We start from the raw sequence: 16,147 nt of genomic DNA on the forward strand, positions 1-16,147 counted from the left end.
ATTATGAAGGAGAAAATTAAGCAGATTTTTTTCATGCATTGTAAGTTTCATTACTGTAGAAGTCACTGGCTGGGAGCTTGTGGGTGTACTATTCCCCTACTTTCCCCTACCTCTTGTACCCGGCCTGTATAACTATTTCCTCTTATAACTTGAAAACTAAGCTTTGAAGAAGATTTTGGTAAAGGAAAAATCGTCTCAAAATTGAGTCAATAATCCGACATTTATATAAAGGACAATAGAGTTATTTAGAATTATCTAAATAATATCCTATAAAATTCAAGGAATTTATTAAACAAAATTATAAAGTTAGTTCTGCCTAGTTAGTTTTCTGCAATATATTTTTGATAAAGTGAGATCAACTTCAAAGTTAGCAAATAATCAATGATTAAGAATCATCAGCTAAGAGTTCTCATTATTAAATTAAAAGAAGAAAAAAATTAGAAACTTGGCATTGCTTCTTCATCATTACAGATCATACATATCATTGCTCTTATTTTATTTTGCTCACAAAGCTTCTCTTATGAGGAAACTTGTATTTTATTTCATGCATAATTATTAGTATTTACTAGTTTGGCTTCCTCATAGAGGAAGCTTTATGAGCGAAATAAAACAGGAGCAATGGTAGCGATCTGTAACGATGAAGAAGCAATGTGCAAGTTTCTAATTGGCACACTTTCTTAATTTTGAATTTAACCTTTTTATAAATTGAAAAAAGGTCAGCTTAGTAGCACAAGTGGGATTTTACAATTGACGCAATGTCGAATCGATGTTGACTTTGGGAGTTCAGGCTACATGGTCCATATATAAACTTCGCATATGGACCTTTGATCGCGTATAAAGCTAAGTCTAATCAACTAAATCTTAAAGAATCATATATAAAATAGAGGTAAAAAAGACTGAAAAATATAATAAAATTAGAAATAACCTAATATCTCCAAATTTGCGAAAATTAGAGCTGACACAGACATTTTTCAAAAAATTCAAATTTTTATAAGAAATGAACCCCTTTACCGATCATCACTAAATTCAATACCAACTTTCCTTTAATAATAGTTGAGCCCAATACCTCAAAATTTGCGGAAGTTAGAGCAACCACGGACATCAAATCCGTACACACACACACACACACACACACACACACGCACACGCAACACGCACACGCACACGCACAAGCGCACGCGCACGCACACGCACACGCAGAGGCACACGCAGAGGCACACGCACACGCACACGCACACGGACATTTTGTAAAATGTGATTTTTCGACGTTTTAGAACTTCTAAACATATTGGCAAAAAAAAACTGAAAAATGAATTTTTTCATAAAAAGAAAGCTTTCTCTATAAGAAACTAATATAACTTTTATTAATTGTATTGAATTAATTAAACTGTGCGCTTTATAGGTTTGTTTCATAAGGCAATTTCACAAAGCGGTGTTATCACAAATCCTTGGGCCTTTGATGACTGGACAAATAATGAAACAATCTTGGGTTTTAAACTCGTCGAAAAACTTGGAAAAGCGACTTCAGATCCGAAAGTCGCCTACGAATTTCTCAAAACAATCGATGCAAAGAAGCTCATAGAGACTGAACAAAAATCACTCTTATCAGAAATAGTAAGTATCTTATAGCGTTTTCCATTCGGAAAAACTCACTAGCACTGGCAGCACTGAGTGCTTGAAGCGTATTTCATTGGTAGAATTAGTGAGCATGTTTCTGAAAAACTCGAAAACTGAGATATTGAGTGCCAGTGAGTTTTTCCCAATGAAAAACGCCTTTAATATTCTATTTGTTATAATATTCGAAATGTTTGAAAGGATACGTTAGTTATACGTTACAAAAGAAAAGAAGACATGTGCACACATGCCAAAAACAAAAAGAGCGGTTTATTCGTGCTTAGAGCTTAGAGCCAGCACACGTATGTACATACATTAGCCGTAGCGTCTTACGAGTTACGTGAGAATCTTGCGTTACACGACACGTAAATTAATCTTACGACAACGCACAAAGAAAAATGTAACGTAATTAAAAGCCAGCGCACGAACATTGCCGTAGCGTCTTACGTCTTACGTGAGAATCTTGCGTTACACGACACGTAAACTAATCTTACGACAACGCACAAAGAAAAATGTAACGTAACTAAGGGTCAGCGCACGAACATTGCCGTAGCGTCTTACGCCTTACGTGAGAATCCTGCATTATGCGACACGCAAGCTAATCGTACGATATGGCAATGTACGTGCGCTGGCCCTTACATTAATAATATAGTAATGTCCTTCCTTGAAATTCGCAAATGCCTTATGTTTGTTTTCTTCTCTGCTCTTATAATCCTTTCTCGTGACTTATTACGGCATCTCGCAGCGAAATGGCTCGTTTTTCCACAGATAAAAAATTTATTTGCTTTACCTTTTTGTCCTTGCCATTCTTCTCACCCGTCTTTATATAACGCTACTGTTTCTGTTTCGCCGATAGATTATGTATGATTTTTCTTTACGTCTTGTAATAGCTTGATCTTCATGGCGTCTGCAGTTATAGAAGGGCCCAAAATTTCGCGGCACATTATATCATGGGTCTATTCCTTCAGAAGACCCGACAGAGGCTACTGTCACAGTATAAGTACATACAGTATATATATATAATAATATAAAGCCAAATTACACACAATACAATTTTTAGATGTAAAAAAAGAAAAAGGATTACCTTTGATATAAATAACGTATAATTTTTGACGTGATTGACGTGAGATCCCTGCCCGGCCATGGAAGGAAACAAAAAAAGATCAGGATCGGAATTACATGCAGATAGCGTTGGCATAGAAGGATAGCATATGGACATACAAACTTGTCCATTTTGGGATATTTCTAGAGTGTCCACAAATGTATATCCTATGGATATCTTTATAAGGTCCATGAACATCCTGACAAAAAATAAACATAAAACAGACATCCATAGAATATCTTATGCTGTTTCGGTATATTATTTCAAAATATTTATATATTTTATTGTTTTTATCCTTTTTTTTAATGTAAATTGCAATTCTGGATGTTCCCTTTTATTATCATGTTCATAGGACGTCCATCGGATATCCTGTAGACATGTTTTAGGGATATAAGCATGTCCATCAATTTCATAAACAGATATACCATGGACGTCTTCAATGTCCTTAAAGGACGTCTTATGGATGTCCATCGGATATCCGTGTGCTGTCTAGGTAGAGACACTGAACTTTTTTAGTGGTCTTTAATTTCCAGTGCGCATATGATCGGTATATCCTACAGAAAATATGGCGGCCTGTATGTATGACAAAGAGGAAAATACTTCTCTCTCTTTACCTCTTACAGCTCTCTATCCTACAGAAAAGATGGCGGCAGTCATGTAATTTGAAATTCATTACATCAAAGGTGCCGACGCTCAGTGTCCCTACTGTATGTACTTTACTGTGCTACTGTTGTATACAGCTGACATTTTACACAGTTGGTAACGTTTACTCATAGAGAACAAAATATTTAATAGATATCCAGTGGATATCTACATATCCATCCCACACAGCACACTGTATCCTGAGGATATCCCAAATTGTCCCAGATTTCCAAATACAATCCCACGGATATTGCAGCAGGTTTTGCCCGGGATATTCCAATAGGATATCGTGAGATATTCTATTATAATCTCACGATATCTAAATATTCTGCCATATCCGTTGGCTTTGCATAAGACATTTTACGAGATCTTCTGAAGGATATTCTTTAGGATATATTAATTTGAACTGATATTATGCTTTGCATAAGATATCTTAAAACTAAAAGATTATAGCACATCTTTTGCATGTCATTTTTTTACAAATATCATTTCTCAATTAACTTTATAATTATATAATTAATTCTATAATTGAAAAATGTGAAACACAATTTTTTTGAAAATATCGTATTTATTATATTTAAGGATGTATGGGTCGTATACAGTCCTTGCTAGAAGTTAAACTTTCAATAAAAGAACACTTTGCATGTACGTCAAACAACTCAAAAGTTTCTACATGTTAGAATAAGGGATTACCGTTAACAGTTTGAGTATGATTTTTTGTTATTTAAATAATTAATATCGTTTAAACAATTAAAAAAATTGTTTTGTTGCAAAAAATTTTGAAACTTCAAATACAATAATCAATAATGTATGTTTTACACATAAAAAAAGTTTAAGGGATAATGTTAATTTTATCAACGTTAAATTTAAATAATTTTTAAATAACTTCTAAATTTTACAAAGTATTTTTAATTTAATTTAGAAACAATTTCTTAGGTAGGAAACGCCGATACTCGAGAAACGGGCTAAGATTGGCACGAGTGTCGGTTTGCCGACGTTTAATGCCCAAGCCTGGCCCAACTATTACCCGAATTTGGGTAGCCGAGGCTTGGCAAGTAAGTGCCGCCCAATATTGGGCCAAAGCTTAATAGCCAGTCCTTATTCTTTATCATTATTATTAAATTTACAATTTTTTTTTTTAAATAATTAAAAATATATAATTATATAAAAAAATTTCATAATGATCCGGCACTGGTTTCTGACATTCACCCGACATTGAGAAATATTATATCATATATCCAATACAAAATTTTATTACTTTTTTTAAACCGAATTTGTTTCTTAGGATGATTTTTGAAAAAATTATATATTTGCGATGGATATGACATATGTAGACTATATATAACGCTTACATCAAATTAAGGAGTAGTCTACCACGTAAGGCAGTTAGCTCACGATGCAGAGGTCCAGAGTTCGAATCCCACCAAAGTAAGTGTGTTTTTCAAATACGAGAAAATATTTATAATCACAGACTGCATCTTAAAAAACAAATTTAGTTAAAAAATAGCAATAAAATTTTGAAAATAAAAATTTTTTTTATGTCAAGTAAAAAATTCAGTGAACATGTCACTCTTTTCAGAGTTGAAGAATCACTCCAAGTAAAGAATGAATAACTCACTTATTCGAAAAGTGAAATTTCACTCCAATTAGACTGGCAGTATTTTCATTATTCTTAGGAGTGAAATCTTATCCACACAGCACGACACTGTATCTTGAGGATATCCGAAATTGTCCCAGATTTCCAAATACGATCCCACGGATATCGTAGCAGGTTTTGCCCGGGATATTTCAATAGGATATCATGAGATATCCTATTATAATCTCACGATATTTGAATATTCTGCCATATCCGTTGGCTTTGCATAAGATATTTTATTGTATTGTATGTATTTTTATTGTATCTCTCCGTAGGGTTTACAAAGCATTTTTCTGAAGAACGTACCCAAACCTCTTACATTTACTCTTTCTTTCCCCCATGACTGGCCATTTACGACCTTACAGAACATTTACCCACCCTCCCCGTAATCCTCTTCACCCATCTTCTTCTTCCTTCACTTCCGCCGCGACTCCGTCCTTCAGCCTCTTTCCTTCCCGTCCCGCTCTTCTTTATTTGTCTTTGGCCCACTCTCTCTTCTTGCCCTTCTCCTCGTCCTCTGAGGAGGTCGTGTGGAGCTTCTTCTCCATCATACTTGCTATTTCCTCTTTCTCCGATCTCCCTGTACTTCTGTGCGCCTCACCTCTCCCTTCCGCTCTCTCTTCTCTCTTCTCTCTCTCTATCTCTCCTTTCCACCGACTTATCTTCATGAATCTTTACCCCTATGCTATTTCCTGCCTTTCTTCTCGCCTCCAACACCCGCCACTTCTCCTCTTCATTTCCCAGTTTCACCAATATCGTCAGCCACATTCCTCTTTGCCCCACAACTATCACCTCTCTTACCATCACCCTCACCCTCAACCCTTCCGTGAAAAGTTCTTTCACTTTCTCCCAATTTGACTCCTTACCTCCCCATTTTTCTTTCTTTACCCTTATAATCACATTCCTCTTTCTTAATTTGTCCTTGTTCCTTTCACCCTCCCCTGCCCATTATTTCTTTTTTCCCGCCCCACTCTCCGCGCTATCCTCCCTCTTCCTTTTGCTTCCACTTGCTCCAATTTTTCTACCTTTCTCTCTAATCTCCTCATTTTCTCCTCCATCTCCTTCATCCTCTCGTCCTTTTTTCCATCCTCCTCTTTCCTCTCATTCAACCTTTCTTACTTTTTTTTCCACAATCCTTTCGACTGCCTCTGCAATTGCTCTCCCCTCTCGCTCCATCCTGGGTAATCTCTTTTGCTTTCTCCTTAATTTTCTGCCCTTTTACTATCAAATCTTTCTATGCTCTCCGCTTGCTTCCCTCTGCTGTTCTACTTTCCTTACGACCTACCTTCTCCACTACCACCATGTGCGTTTCCTTCCTCTTCACTTCGATCCATCGAACCCCTCCTTCGATCTCTCGATCTCCACGTCTGTCCGTCGATCCCGTTGCAAACCCGCCCTTCTCTCTATTGTCGCCCTCTCCACTCAGTCCTACCAACCTTTGCTATCAGTCGCCCGTCATCTCGGTGCCCAGCGCCGCCTCGGCCTTCTCCTCAGCGCCATCTCGTCCCATGACTTACTTCTTGTCATCCTCCCCCTCTCGTCCCTGCCTCTTCACCATTTCTCTCCGTCTCCTAACCTCAAAGTGATCCACTCCCTTTTTTCCATCACCATTCCCTGCTCACGTCGTTCTCATACTCTCCTCCATCTCCTCTACCTCCTCCATATTTCCTCCACCGCTTCCGCTACTTCTCTTCCGTTTCCACACCCTTATCTCCTCTCACCGTCTCACAAACTCTCCACCTATCCTCCAGACCGTCCGATCACTCCCCCACCCGCTTCATCCTCATAAGATATTTTACGAGATTTTCTGAAGGATATCCTTTAGGATATATTAATTTGAATTGATTTATATATGTTTTGCATAAAATATCTTAAAGCTAAAAGATTATAGCACATTTTTTGCATGTCATTACCTTACAAATATTATTTTCCAATTAACTTTATAATTATATAATTAATTCTATAATTGAAAAATGTGAAACACTATTTTTTGGAAAGTATCGCATTTATTATATTTAAGGATGTATGGGTCGTACAATCCTTGCTAAAAGTTAAACTTTCAATAAAAGAAAACTGCACGTATGTCAAACAACTCAAAAGTTTTTATATGTTAGAAGGGATTACTGTTAACAGTTTGAGTATGAGTTTTTGTTATTTAAATAATTGGTATCGTTTAAACAATTCAAAAAATTGTTTTGTTGCAAAAAATTTTGAAACTTAAAATACAATAATTAATGATGTATGTTTTACACATAAAAAAAGTTTATGGGATATCTTAATGGTTTATTATTTATATTTTATTTATATTTACAGCAAAAATGTCGATTCTCTATAAGGGATAATGTTAATTTTATCAACTTTAAACTTAAATAACTCTTAAATAACTACTAAATTTTACAAAGTATTTTTAATTTAATTTAGAAACAATTTCCCAGGTAGGAAACGCCGATAACCGAGAAACGGGCCAAGACTGGCACGAGTTTCGACTTGCCGACGTTTAATGCCCAAGCCTGGCCCAACTATATTACCCGAATTTGGGTAACCGAGGCTTGGCAAGCAAGTGCCGCCCAATATTGGGCGAAAGCTTAATAGCCAGTCTTTATCCTTTATCATTATTATTAGATTTACAATTTTCTTTTTGAAAAAATAATTAAAAATATATAATTTTATAAAAAAAATTTCATAATGAGCCGGCACTGGTTTCTGACATTTTAATATCATCATATATCCAATTTAAAATTTAATTACTCTTTTTAAACTGAATTTGTTTCAATTAAGATAATTTTTGAAAAATTATATATTTGCGCTGGTTATGACATATGTAGACTATATAACGCTTACATCAAATTAAGAAGTAGTCTACCACGTAAGGCAGTTAGCTCACGATGCAGAGGTCTCGAGGTCCCGAGTTTGAATCCCACTAAGCTGTTTTTTAAATACGAGAAAATATTTATAATTATAGACTGCATCTTAAGAAACAAATTTAGTTAAAAAATAATAATAAAATTTCGAAAAAAATAATTTTTTTTATGTCGGATAAATAATTACTCAGTGAAACATGTCACTTTTTTTAGAGTTGAAGAATCACTCCAAGTAAAGAATGAATAACTCACTTATTCGAAAAGTAAAATTTCACTCCAATTAGACGCAGTATTTTTATTATTCCTAGAAGTGAAATCTTAAATATACAGGGTGTCAAAGATAAAAGTAACCACCCGAATAGACGGGGTAGATTGGGTCAAACTGAAAAGAAAAGTCTCGTACCATTTTGCAAAATTCGCAATAGTTAACGAGTTATTAAATAAAACGTCTGAGCGAATGCGCGCACAAGGAGCGATAGAGGCGGGCCTCGGCGGCTGGCTGGGCTGGCACGGTGCCCGGCGCGCGGCGAGCGGTGGGGGTCGAGAGACGAGCGGCGAGCGGGGCGCGGCGCGGCGCGGCGAACGTCGAGCGACTCAGAGCGACTCGATGTTATACACTGCGACGAAAAAGTATTAGAGCCAGCCCATACTAAACTTACGATAATTCTTTCGCGTAAACGAGATTTTCCTTCGCGTAAACGGGATTTTGTAGTAACTTACAATAATTTACTCCGCGTAAACGTAGTAACAGTAGGTAGCACACGTATATATTGGCTATTGCATAGGCATTGCCGTAACGTCTTACGCCTTAGATAATATTAATTAGTTTAGCTTGAATTATGTGTAATAAAAACATTTAATTTTAGTAAATTTAATTATTTTGCATGTCAAAGTTTACGAGGTTTACCACAAGCCTTACTTTAACTTTTGTTTATGTTATAATAACTTTAATGGTGCGTGTCCACCTGCGAGTAAAACTCTCGAGATGAGTAGCTCTCGAGATTGATTCTCGCAAATAGACATATTCCTAAAGAGTACCTAACGGAGAATGAATCGCAGCTCTCGGCGAGCGAACTTTTCAAGACCTACTCGCAAATCGACACGACGTTATTTTACTCTCGGAGATCAGCTCGCCAAGCTCGAACGCTGTTCGTATTTTGAGAGCTACATGATGACACAAAGGAACTTATTGAATAATGCGGAAATCATGAACCATTGTAGAATACTACTGTGACAGAAATAAAAGTTTTTTTTAATTTTTATGTTTTGCGAATAAAGTGCGAAAAATTCATAATTTAAAGAATTAGGTAGGAATATTTTTAATACATTTTTGAATTACTTGGTCAATAATTAGTTACACTTTCGAGATTAAAACTCTCGAGAATATCTCTCGAGAGTTATTCTGACACTGTCCATTTGAGAATAATTTCTCTGACATTGTATTCTCGCGAGCATCTCGCGGGAATCCGGAGAGTATTCTTTCGGAGAGTTCTCTCAAAACCGTATCCACTTACGTATTTTTTTAGTTGATGTCTGAGAGTGGTGACATCATAATGTCGCGTAAACGAAAGAACTTGCGGTTGCTATAGTGGCTAGCATTATTTTAAAAAGGAAAAGGATGTTAAATAACAACAAAAAGACCTTTTGGGTCAAGCAATGGATTGATCGCAGGTGCCGGATGTGCTCTAAATTAGAGAGCTTAAGATTGAAGACTCCCAACAATTAAAAGTTTCTACAGACTTACAAGTTGTGAAGTGGAATACATAGTGCGATATTATTATTTAGTTTTTAGTTTGCGAAATACCTTGATATTAGATTTTTATATGTAAATATTTTTTTTTTTTTTTTTTTTAATGTATTTAATTCGCGATGTAAAAATGTATTTAATTTCAACACTGTAACTAAAACGTGCAAACTATGTAAAACTAAAGTGTAACTAATTATTGACCAAGTAATTCAAAAATGTATTAAAAATATTCCTACCTAATTCTTTAAATTATGAATTTTTCGCACTTTATTCGCAAAACATAAAAATTAAAAAAAACTTTTATTTCTGTCACAGTAGTATTCTACAATGGTTCATGATTTCCGCATTATTCAATAAGTTCCTTTGTGTCATCATGTAGCTCTCAAAATACGAACAGCGTTCGAGCTTGGCGAGCTGATCTCCGAGAGTAAAATAACGTCGTGTCGATTTGCGAGTAGGTCTTGAAAAGTTCGCTCGCCGAGAGCTGCGATTCATTCTCCGTTAGGTACTCTTTAGGAATATGTCTATTTGCGAGAATCAATCTCGAGAGCTACTCATCTCGAGAGTTTTACTCGCAGGTGGACACGCACCATTAAAGTTATTATAACATAAACAAAAGTTAAAGTAAGGCTTGTGGTAAACCTCGTAAACTTTGACATGCAAAATAATTAAATTTACTAAAATTAAATGTTTTTATTACACATAATTCAAGCTAAACTAATTAATATTATCTAAGGCGTAAGACGTTACGGCAATGCCTATGCAATAGCCAATACGTGTGCTACCTACTGTTACTACGTTTACGCGGAGTAAATTATTGTAAGTTACTACAAAATCCCGTTTACGCGAAGGAAAATCTCGTTTACGCGAAGGAATTATCGTAAGTTTAGTATGGGCTGGCTCTAATACTTTTTCGTCGCAGTGTATAACATCGAGTCGCTCTGAGTCGCTCGACGTTCGCCGCGCCGCGCCGCGCCCCGCTCGCCACTCGTCTCTCGACCCCCACCGCTCGCCGCGCGCCGGGCACCGTGCCAGCCCAGCCAGCCGCCGAGGCCCGCCTCTATCGCTCCTTGTGCGCGCATTCGCTCAGACGTTTTATTTAATAACTCGTTAACTATTGCGAATTTTGCAAAATGGTACGAGACTTTTCTTTTCAGTTTGACCCAATCTACCCCCTCTATTCGGGTGGTTACTTTTATCTTTGACACCCTGTATATAAAAGTAGCAGCGCCCATATATTTAATATCTTGCGACATTTTTTTCGATCTGCCTCAGATATCCTGTGGACGTCATCTAAAACGTCTGCAAGATACTAAATAGCCGGACACTTGTGCATCTGCTCATCTGCTGGATATCCACCGGATATCTAAGACCATTTTGGGATGTCGATCCTGCGGTTATTGAGATATCCCAAAATGATGTCTGTAGGACGTCCCTCAGATAAAGTGTGCTATGACGTCCATATATATATATTTACTATGGATATTTAATAAATATCTAATAAATGTAAAAATATCTATATTTCTTAAAATAACCGTTAGGGATATTTATTAAATATCCACACGTTATCCCCCCACATATCCATGCCCATAAAATATCTATCAAAGATATCCATTAGATATCCACGCGTTATTCACATATCCATGTCCACACAAAATATCTATCAAAAATATCCATTAGATATTCACGCGTTATCCACATATCCATGTCCACAAAATACCTACACAGTAAAAAAGTTTGTGTATTTTTGTTAAAAAAAATCTTTGTTAAAATTTATGTGTTGAAAATATAACATATTTATGTGTTAATCTAACTAATTTTGATTATGTTATTTGATTTATTTGTGTTAAATTCATATTTAAGTAAATCAAATGTTAAATATATATAAAAACAAATAAGGTACTTTTTCTTCGCCAGTGAGTAATACAATTAAAAAACTCCTTTGCTTCGACCGAACTGGCAATTTTATTTATTTAATAAGCACAACGCGTTTTTCGACCGAGATTCCAGTCCTTTTCAAGTGCGTAAAATACAAATAACCGCTTGCAAAACATTTTATTATACAACAATGTGGCAGCAATGAGTCTATGAACTAAAATACAAAAAGTATAATAATTACTAAACTAAAGTGAAATACAAAAAAGTATAATAAGGAGAACAGTAATAAAAAGAACACAGCTTACATGTTTTGTATGTCAAATGGTGATAAAAGATAGACGAGTCATATTAACAAATGTAATGTTCGGTGGTACGTTCACATTAGATGACGACGGACGACTGAGTGAGAAACAAAGGCAGAGGTAACCGAAAGCGCTTACATTAAATTTATTATTTTGTCGTATATAACGGGAAGGTTATCTATGGCATGCCGTTTTACTTTTTAATAGCAAACATTTTTAGTATACAAATAAAAACTAATTCTCCAATTTACAATAAAGAGAAAAATGGTTTAGAAACATTATTATTATGTCTAGGCATAAAAATAATTAATTAAAATTATGTCTAGACATAATTTTAATTCGTCAAAGTAAAATTTAACGAAAATTGGATGGCACACCGTTTTACTTTTCAATAGCATAAATAATATTGTACTCGATATAAAAGTTTCGAAAAATAATTGTCTAAGAAAAATTGCGATTTTTATTAATGAATTAAAATTATGTCTAGACATAATAAAAATTGGCTGAATTAAAATTATGTGTACACATAATTTTAATTCATTTTTATTATGTCTAGACATATAATAAAAATGGGATGAATTAAAATTATGTCTAGACATAATTTTAATTCATGAATAAGAATTGCAATTTTTCTCAGACAATTATTTTTTGAAACGTTTATATCAAGTAAAATATTATTTATGCTACTGAAAAATAAAACGGCGTTTCACAGCGTTTTATAAAGAAATGTAGCATTATTCTTATGTTAAGACATAATTATAATGCATTTTTATTATGTCTTAACATAATTAAATCTTTCACTTTGCAAAATTTTGAAAAATTGAATGCAATTTCGTAGGAACACATTGAAGGCGTGCATTATTTAAAATGTACAGAATAAATCGCATTTTTAAATTTTGTAATTTACATGCTTCCACAATTTAAGCGTGTCAATTTTTATTATGACATCAGTTATTTAAATTTAGAAGCATTTTATTTTTGCGTTACATTATGAAAGTAAATCACTTTATAAAACCATTCTTAGTAAAGGAAAAAATTTATTCACCTTATTTTTATAAAAGACTATTTCCGTATTACCCACTTTTCTTATTTAAAGCTTAAGAAGGTTTAGATAAATAGTATTTCTTTAAAATATTATCATGTTGAGTCAATAATGCGGTAAACTAAATTTATGTTTCGACACAATAATTTACCGAATAAAAATTCTGTCCAAATATAAAAATAATTTAGAATTTGTATTACGCATCCTGACATTATTTAATTTACTAAATTAAAATTATGCTCAAATACAACGCACAACGTGTATAAAAATAAAACCAGATTTTTATTATAGCAGGACATAATTTTTAATCCTACAATTATTATTATGTCAAGACATAATTAAAATTCAGAATTAAAATTATGTCAAGGCATAATTTTAATTCAACGAATAAAAATTTTATCTAAATACATAAATGTTTAGATGATCAAACTTTGAATTTTAATTATACCCACATAATTTTAATTCATCCAATTTTTATTAGAAAGAATAAAAATTGTATGAATTAAAATTATGTCTTGACATAATAAAAATTGTATGAATTAAAATTATGTCTAGACATAATAAAAATTGGATGAATTAAAATTATGTCTGACATAAAAATAAATCCGCATTTTTATTATGTGTACACATAATTTTAATTCATACAATTTTTATTATGTCTACACATAATTTTAATTCATTTTTATTATGTCAAGACATATAATTTTAATTCATTTTTATTATGTCAAGACATATAATAAAAATGAATTAAAATTATGTCTTGACATAATAAAAATGCGGAATTATTTTTATGTCAGACATAATTTTAATTCATCCAATTTTTATTATGTGTACACATAATTTTAATTCATTTTTATTATGTCTTGACATAATAAAAATGAATTAAAATTATATGCCTTGACATAATAAAAATGAATTAAAATTATGTGTACACATAATTTTAATTCAGCCAATTTTTATTATGTCTAGACATAATTTTAATTCTGCCGCTAGGGAATTTTTAAGTCCATTCTTATGAATCAAGCTTGAATTCGATGTCTAGGTATCCCAGGTTGCCGATGACGAGGTCCAGATAGTGCGCTTCATAGTTTTCGGTATCCAGGTGTTATCGTACGTTGAATTCGATGTCTAGGTATCCCAGGTTGCCGATGACGAGGTCCAGATAGTGCGCTTCATAGTTTTCGGTATCCAGGTGTTATCGTACGTTGAATTCGATGTCTACGTGTCCCAGGTTGCCGATGACGAGGTCCAGATAGCGCGCTCCGTAGTTTTCGGTGTCTAGGTGTATTAATACCTTGAATTCGATGTCCACGTGTCCCAGGTTGCCGATGACGAGGTCCAGATAGCGCGCTCCGTAGTTTTCGGTGTCTAGGTGTATTAATACCTTGAATTCGATGTCCACGTGTCCCAGGTTGCCGATGACGAGGTCCAGATAGCGCGCTCCGTAGTTTTCGGTGTCTAGGTGTATTGATACCTTGAATTCGATGTCTACGTGTCCCAGGTTGCCGATGACGAGGTCCAGATAGCGCGCTCCGTAGTTTTCGGTGTCTAGGTGTATTAATACCTTTAATTCGATGTCCACGTGTCCCAGGTTGCCGATGACGAGGTCCAGATAGCGCGCTTCGTAGTTTTCGGTGTCTAGGTGTATTGATACCTTGAATTCGATGTCCACGTGTCCCAGGTTGCCGATGACGAGGTCCACATAGTGCGCTCCGTAGTTTTCGGTGTCTACGTGTATTAATACCTTGAATTCGATGTCCACGTGTCCCAGGTTGCCGATGACAAGGTCCACATAGTGCGCTCCGTAGTTTTCGGTGTCTACGTGTATTAATACCTTGAATTCGATGTCCACGTGTCCCAGGTTGCCGATGACGAGGTCCAGATAGTGCGCTTCATAGTTTTCGGTATCCAGGTGTTATCGTACGTTGAATTCGATGTCTACGTGTCCCAGGTTGCCGATGACGAGGTCCAGATAGCGCGCTCCGTAGTTTTCGGTGTCTAGGTGTATTAATACCTTGAATTCGATGTCCACGTGTCCCAGGTTGCCGATGACGAGGTCCAGATAGCGCGCTCCGTAGTTTTCGGTGTCTAGGTGTATTAATACCTTGAATTCGATGTCCACGTGTCCCAGGTTGCCGATGACGAGGTCCAGATAGCGCGCTCCGTAGTTTTCGGTGTCTAGGTGTATTGATACCTTGAATTCGATGTCTACGTGTCCCAGGTTGCCGATGACGAGGTCCAGATAGCGCGCTCCGTAGTTTTCGGTGTCTAGGTGTATTAATACCTTTAATTCGATGTCCACGTGTCCCAGGTTGCCGATGACGAGGTCCAGATAGCGCGCTTCGTAGTTTTCGGTGTCTAGGTGTATTGATACCTTGAATTCGATGTCCACGTGTCCCAGGTTGCCGATGACGAGGTCCACATAGTGCGCTCCGTAGTTTTCGGTGTCTACGTGTATTAATACCTTGAATTCGATGTCCACGTGTCCCAGGTTGCCGATGACGAGGTCCACATAGTGCGCTCCGTAGTTTTTGGTGTCCAGGTGTAATCGTACGTTGAATTTAATGTCTAGGTGTCCCAGGTTGCCGACGACGAGGTCCACATAGTGCGCTCCGTAGTTTTCGGTTTCTACGTGTATTAATACCTTGAATTCGATGTCCACGTGTCCCAGGTTGCCGATGACGGGTTCCAGACAGTGCGCTTCATAGTTTTCGGTGTCCAGGTGTAATCATACGTTGAATTCGATGCCTAGGTGTCCCAGGTTGCCGATGACGAGGTCCAGATAGCGCGCTCCGTAGTTCTCGGTGTCTAGGTGTATTGATACCTTGAATTCGATGTCCACGTGTCCCAGGTTGTGGATGACGAGGTCCAGGTAGCGCGCTCCGTAGTTTTCAATGTCTAGGCGTATTGATACCTTGAATTCGATGTCCACGTGTCCCAGGTTGCCGATGACGAGGTCCACATAGTGCGCTCCATAGTTTTTGGTGTCCAGGTGTAATCGTACGTTGAATTTAATGTCTAGGTGTCCCAGGTTGCCGACGACGAGGTCCACATAGTGCGCTCCGTAGTTTTCGGTGTCTACGTGTATTAATACCTTGAATTCGATGTCCACGTGTCCCAGGTTGCCGATGACGGGTTCCAGACAGTGCGCTTCATAGTTTTCGGTGTCCAGGTGTAATCATACGTTGAATTCGATGTCTAGGTGTCCCAGGTTGCCGATGACAAAGTTTAGATAGTGCGCTCCATAGTTTTCGGTGTCCAGGTGTAATAATACGTTAAATTCGATGTCTAGGTGTCCCACGTTGCCGATGACGAGGTCTACA

General features: G+C 36.2%; 1 protein-coding gene across 1 annotated transcript in view; it reads left to right on the forward strand.

The window, feature by feature from the left end:
- Positions 1-1,398: 1,398 nt before the first annotated feature.
- The window catches only part of LOC143897606 (esterase FE4-like), a gene marked incomplete at its 5' end in the record, with an annotated part of 45,925 nt that continues 31,176 nt past the window's right edge, over positions 1,399-16,147 (forward strand). Inside the window, one exon of the mRNA XM_077406415.1 lies at positions 1,399-1,614. Coding sequence (XP_077262541.1) covers positions 1,399-1,614 — 216 coding nt within the window. The remainder of the gene's footprint in view (positions 1,615-16,147) is intronic.

The sequence above is a fragment of the Temnothorax americanus genome, unplaced genomic scaffold (assembly GCF_048541705.1).
Source record: "Temnothorax americanus isolate GAGA-0224 unplaced genomic scaffold, ASM4854170v1 Scaffold204, whole genome shotgun sequence".
NCBI lineage: Eukaryota > Metazoa > Arthropoda > Insecta > Hymenoptera > Formicidae > Temnothorax > Temnothorax americanus.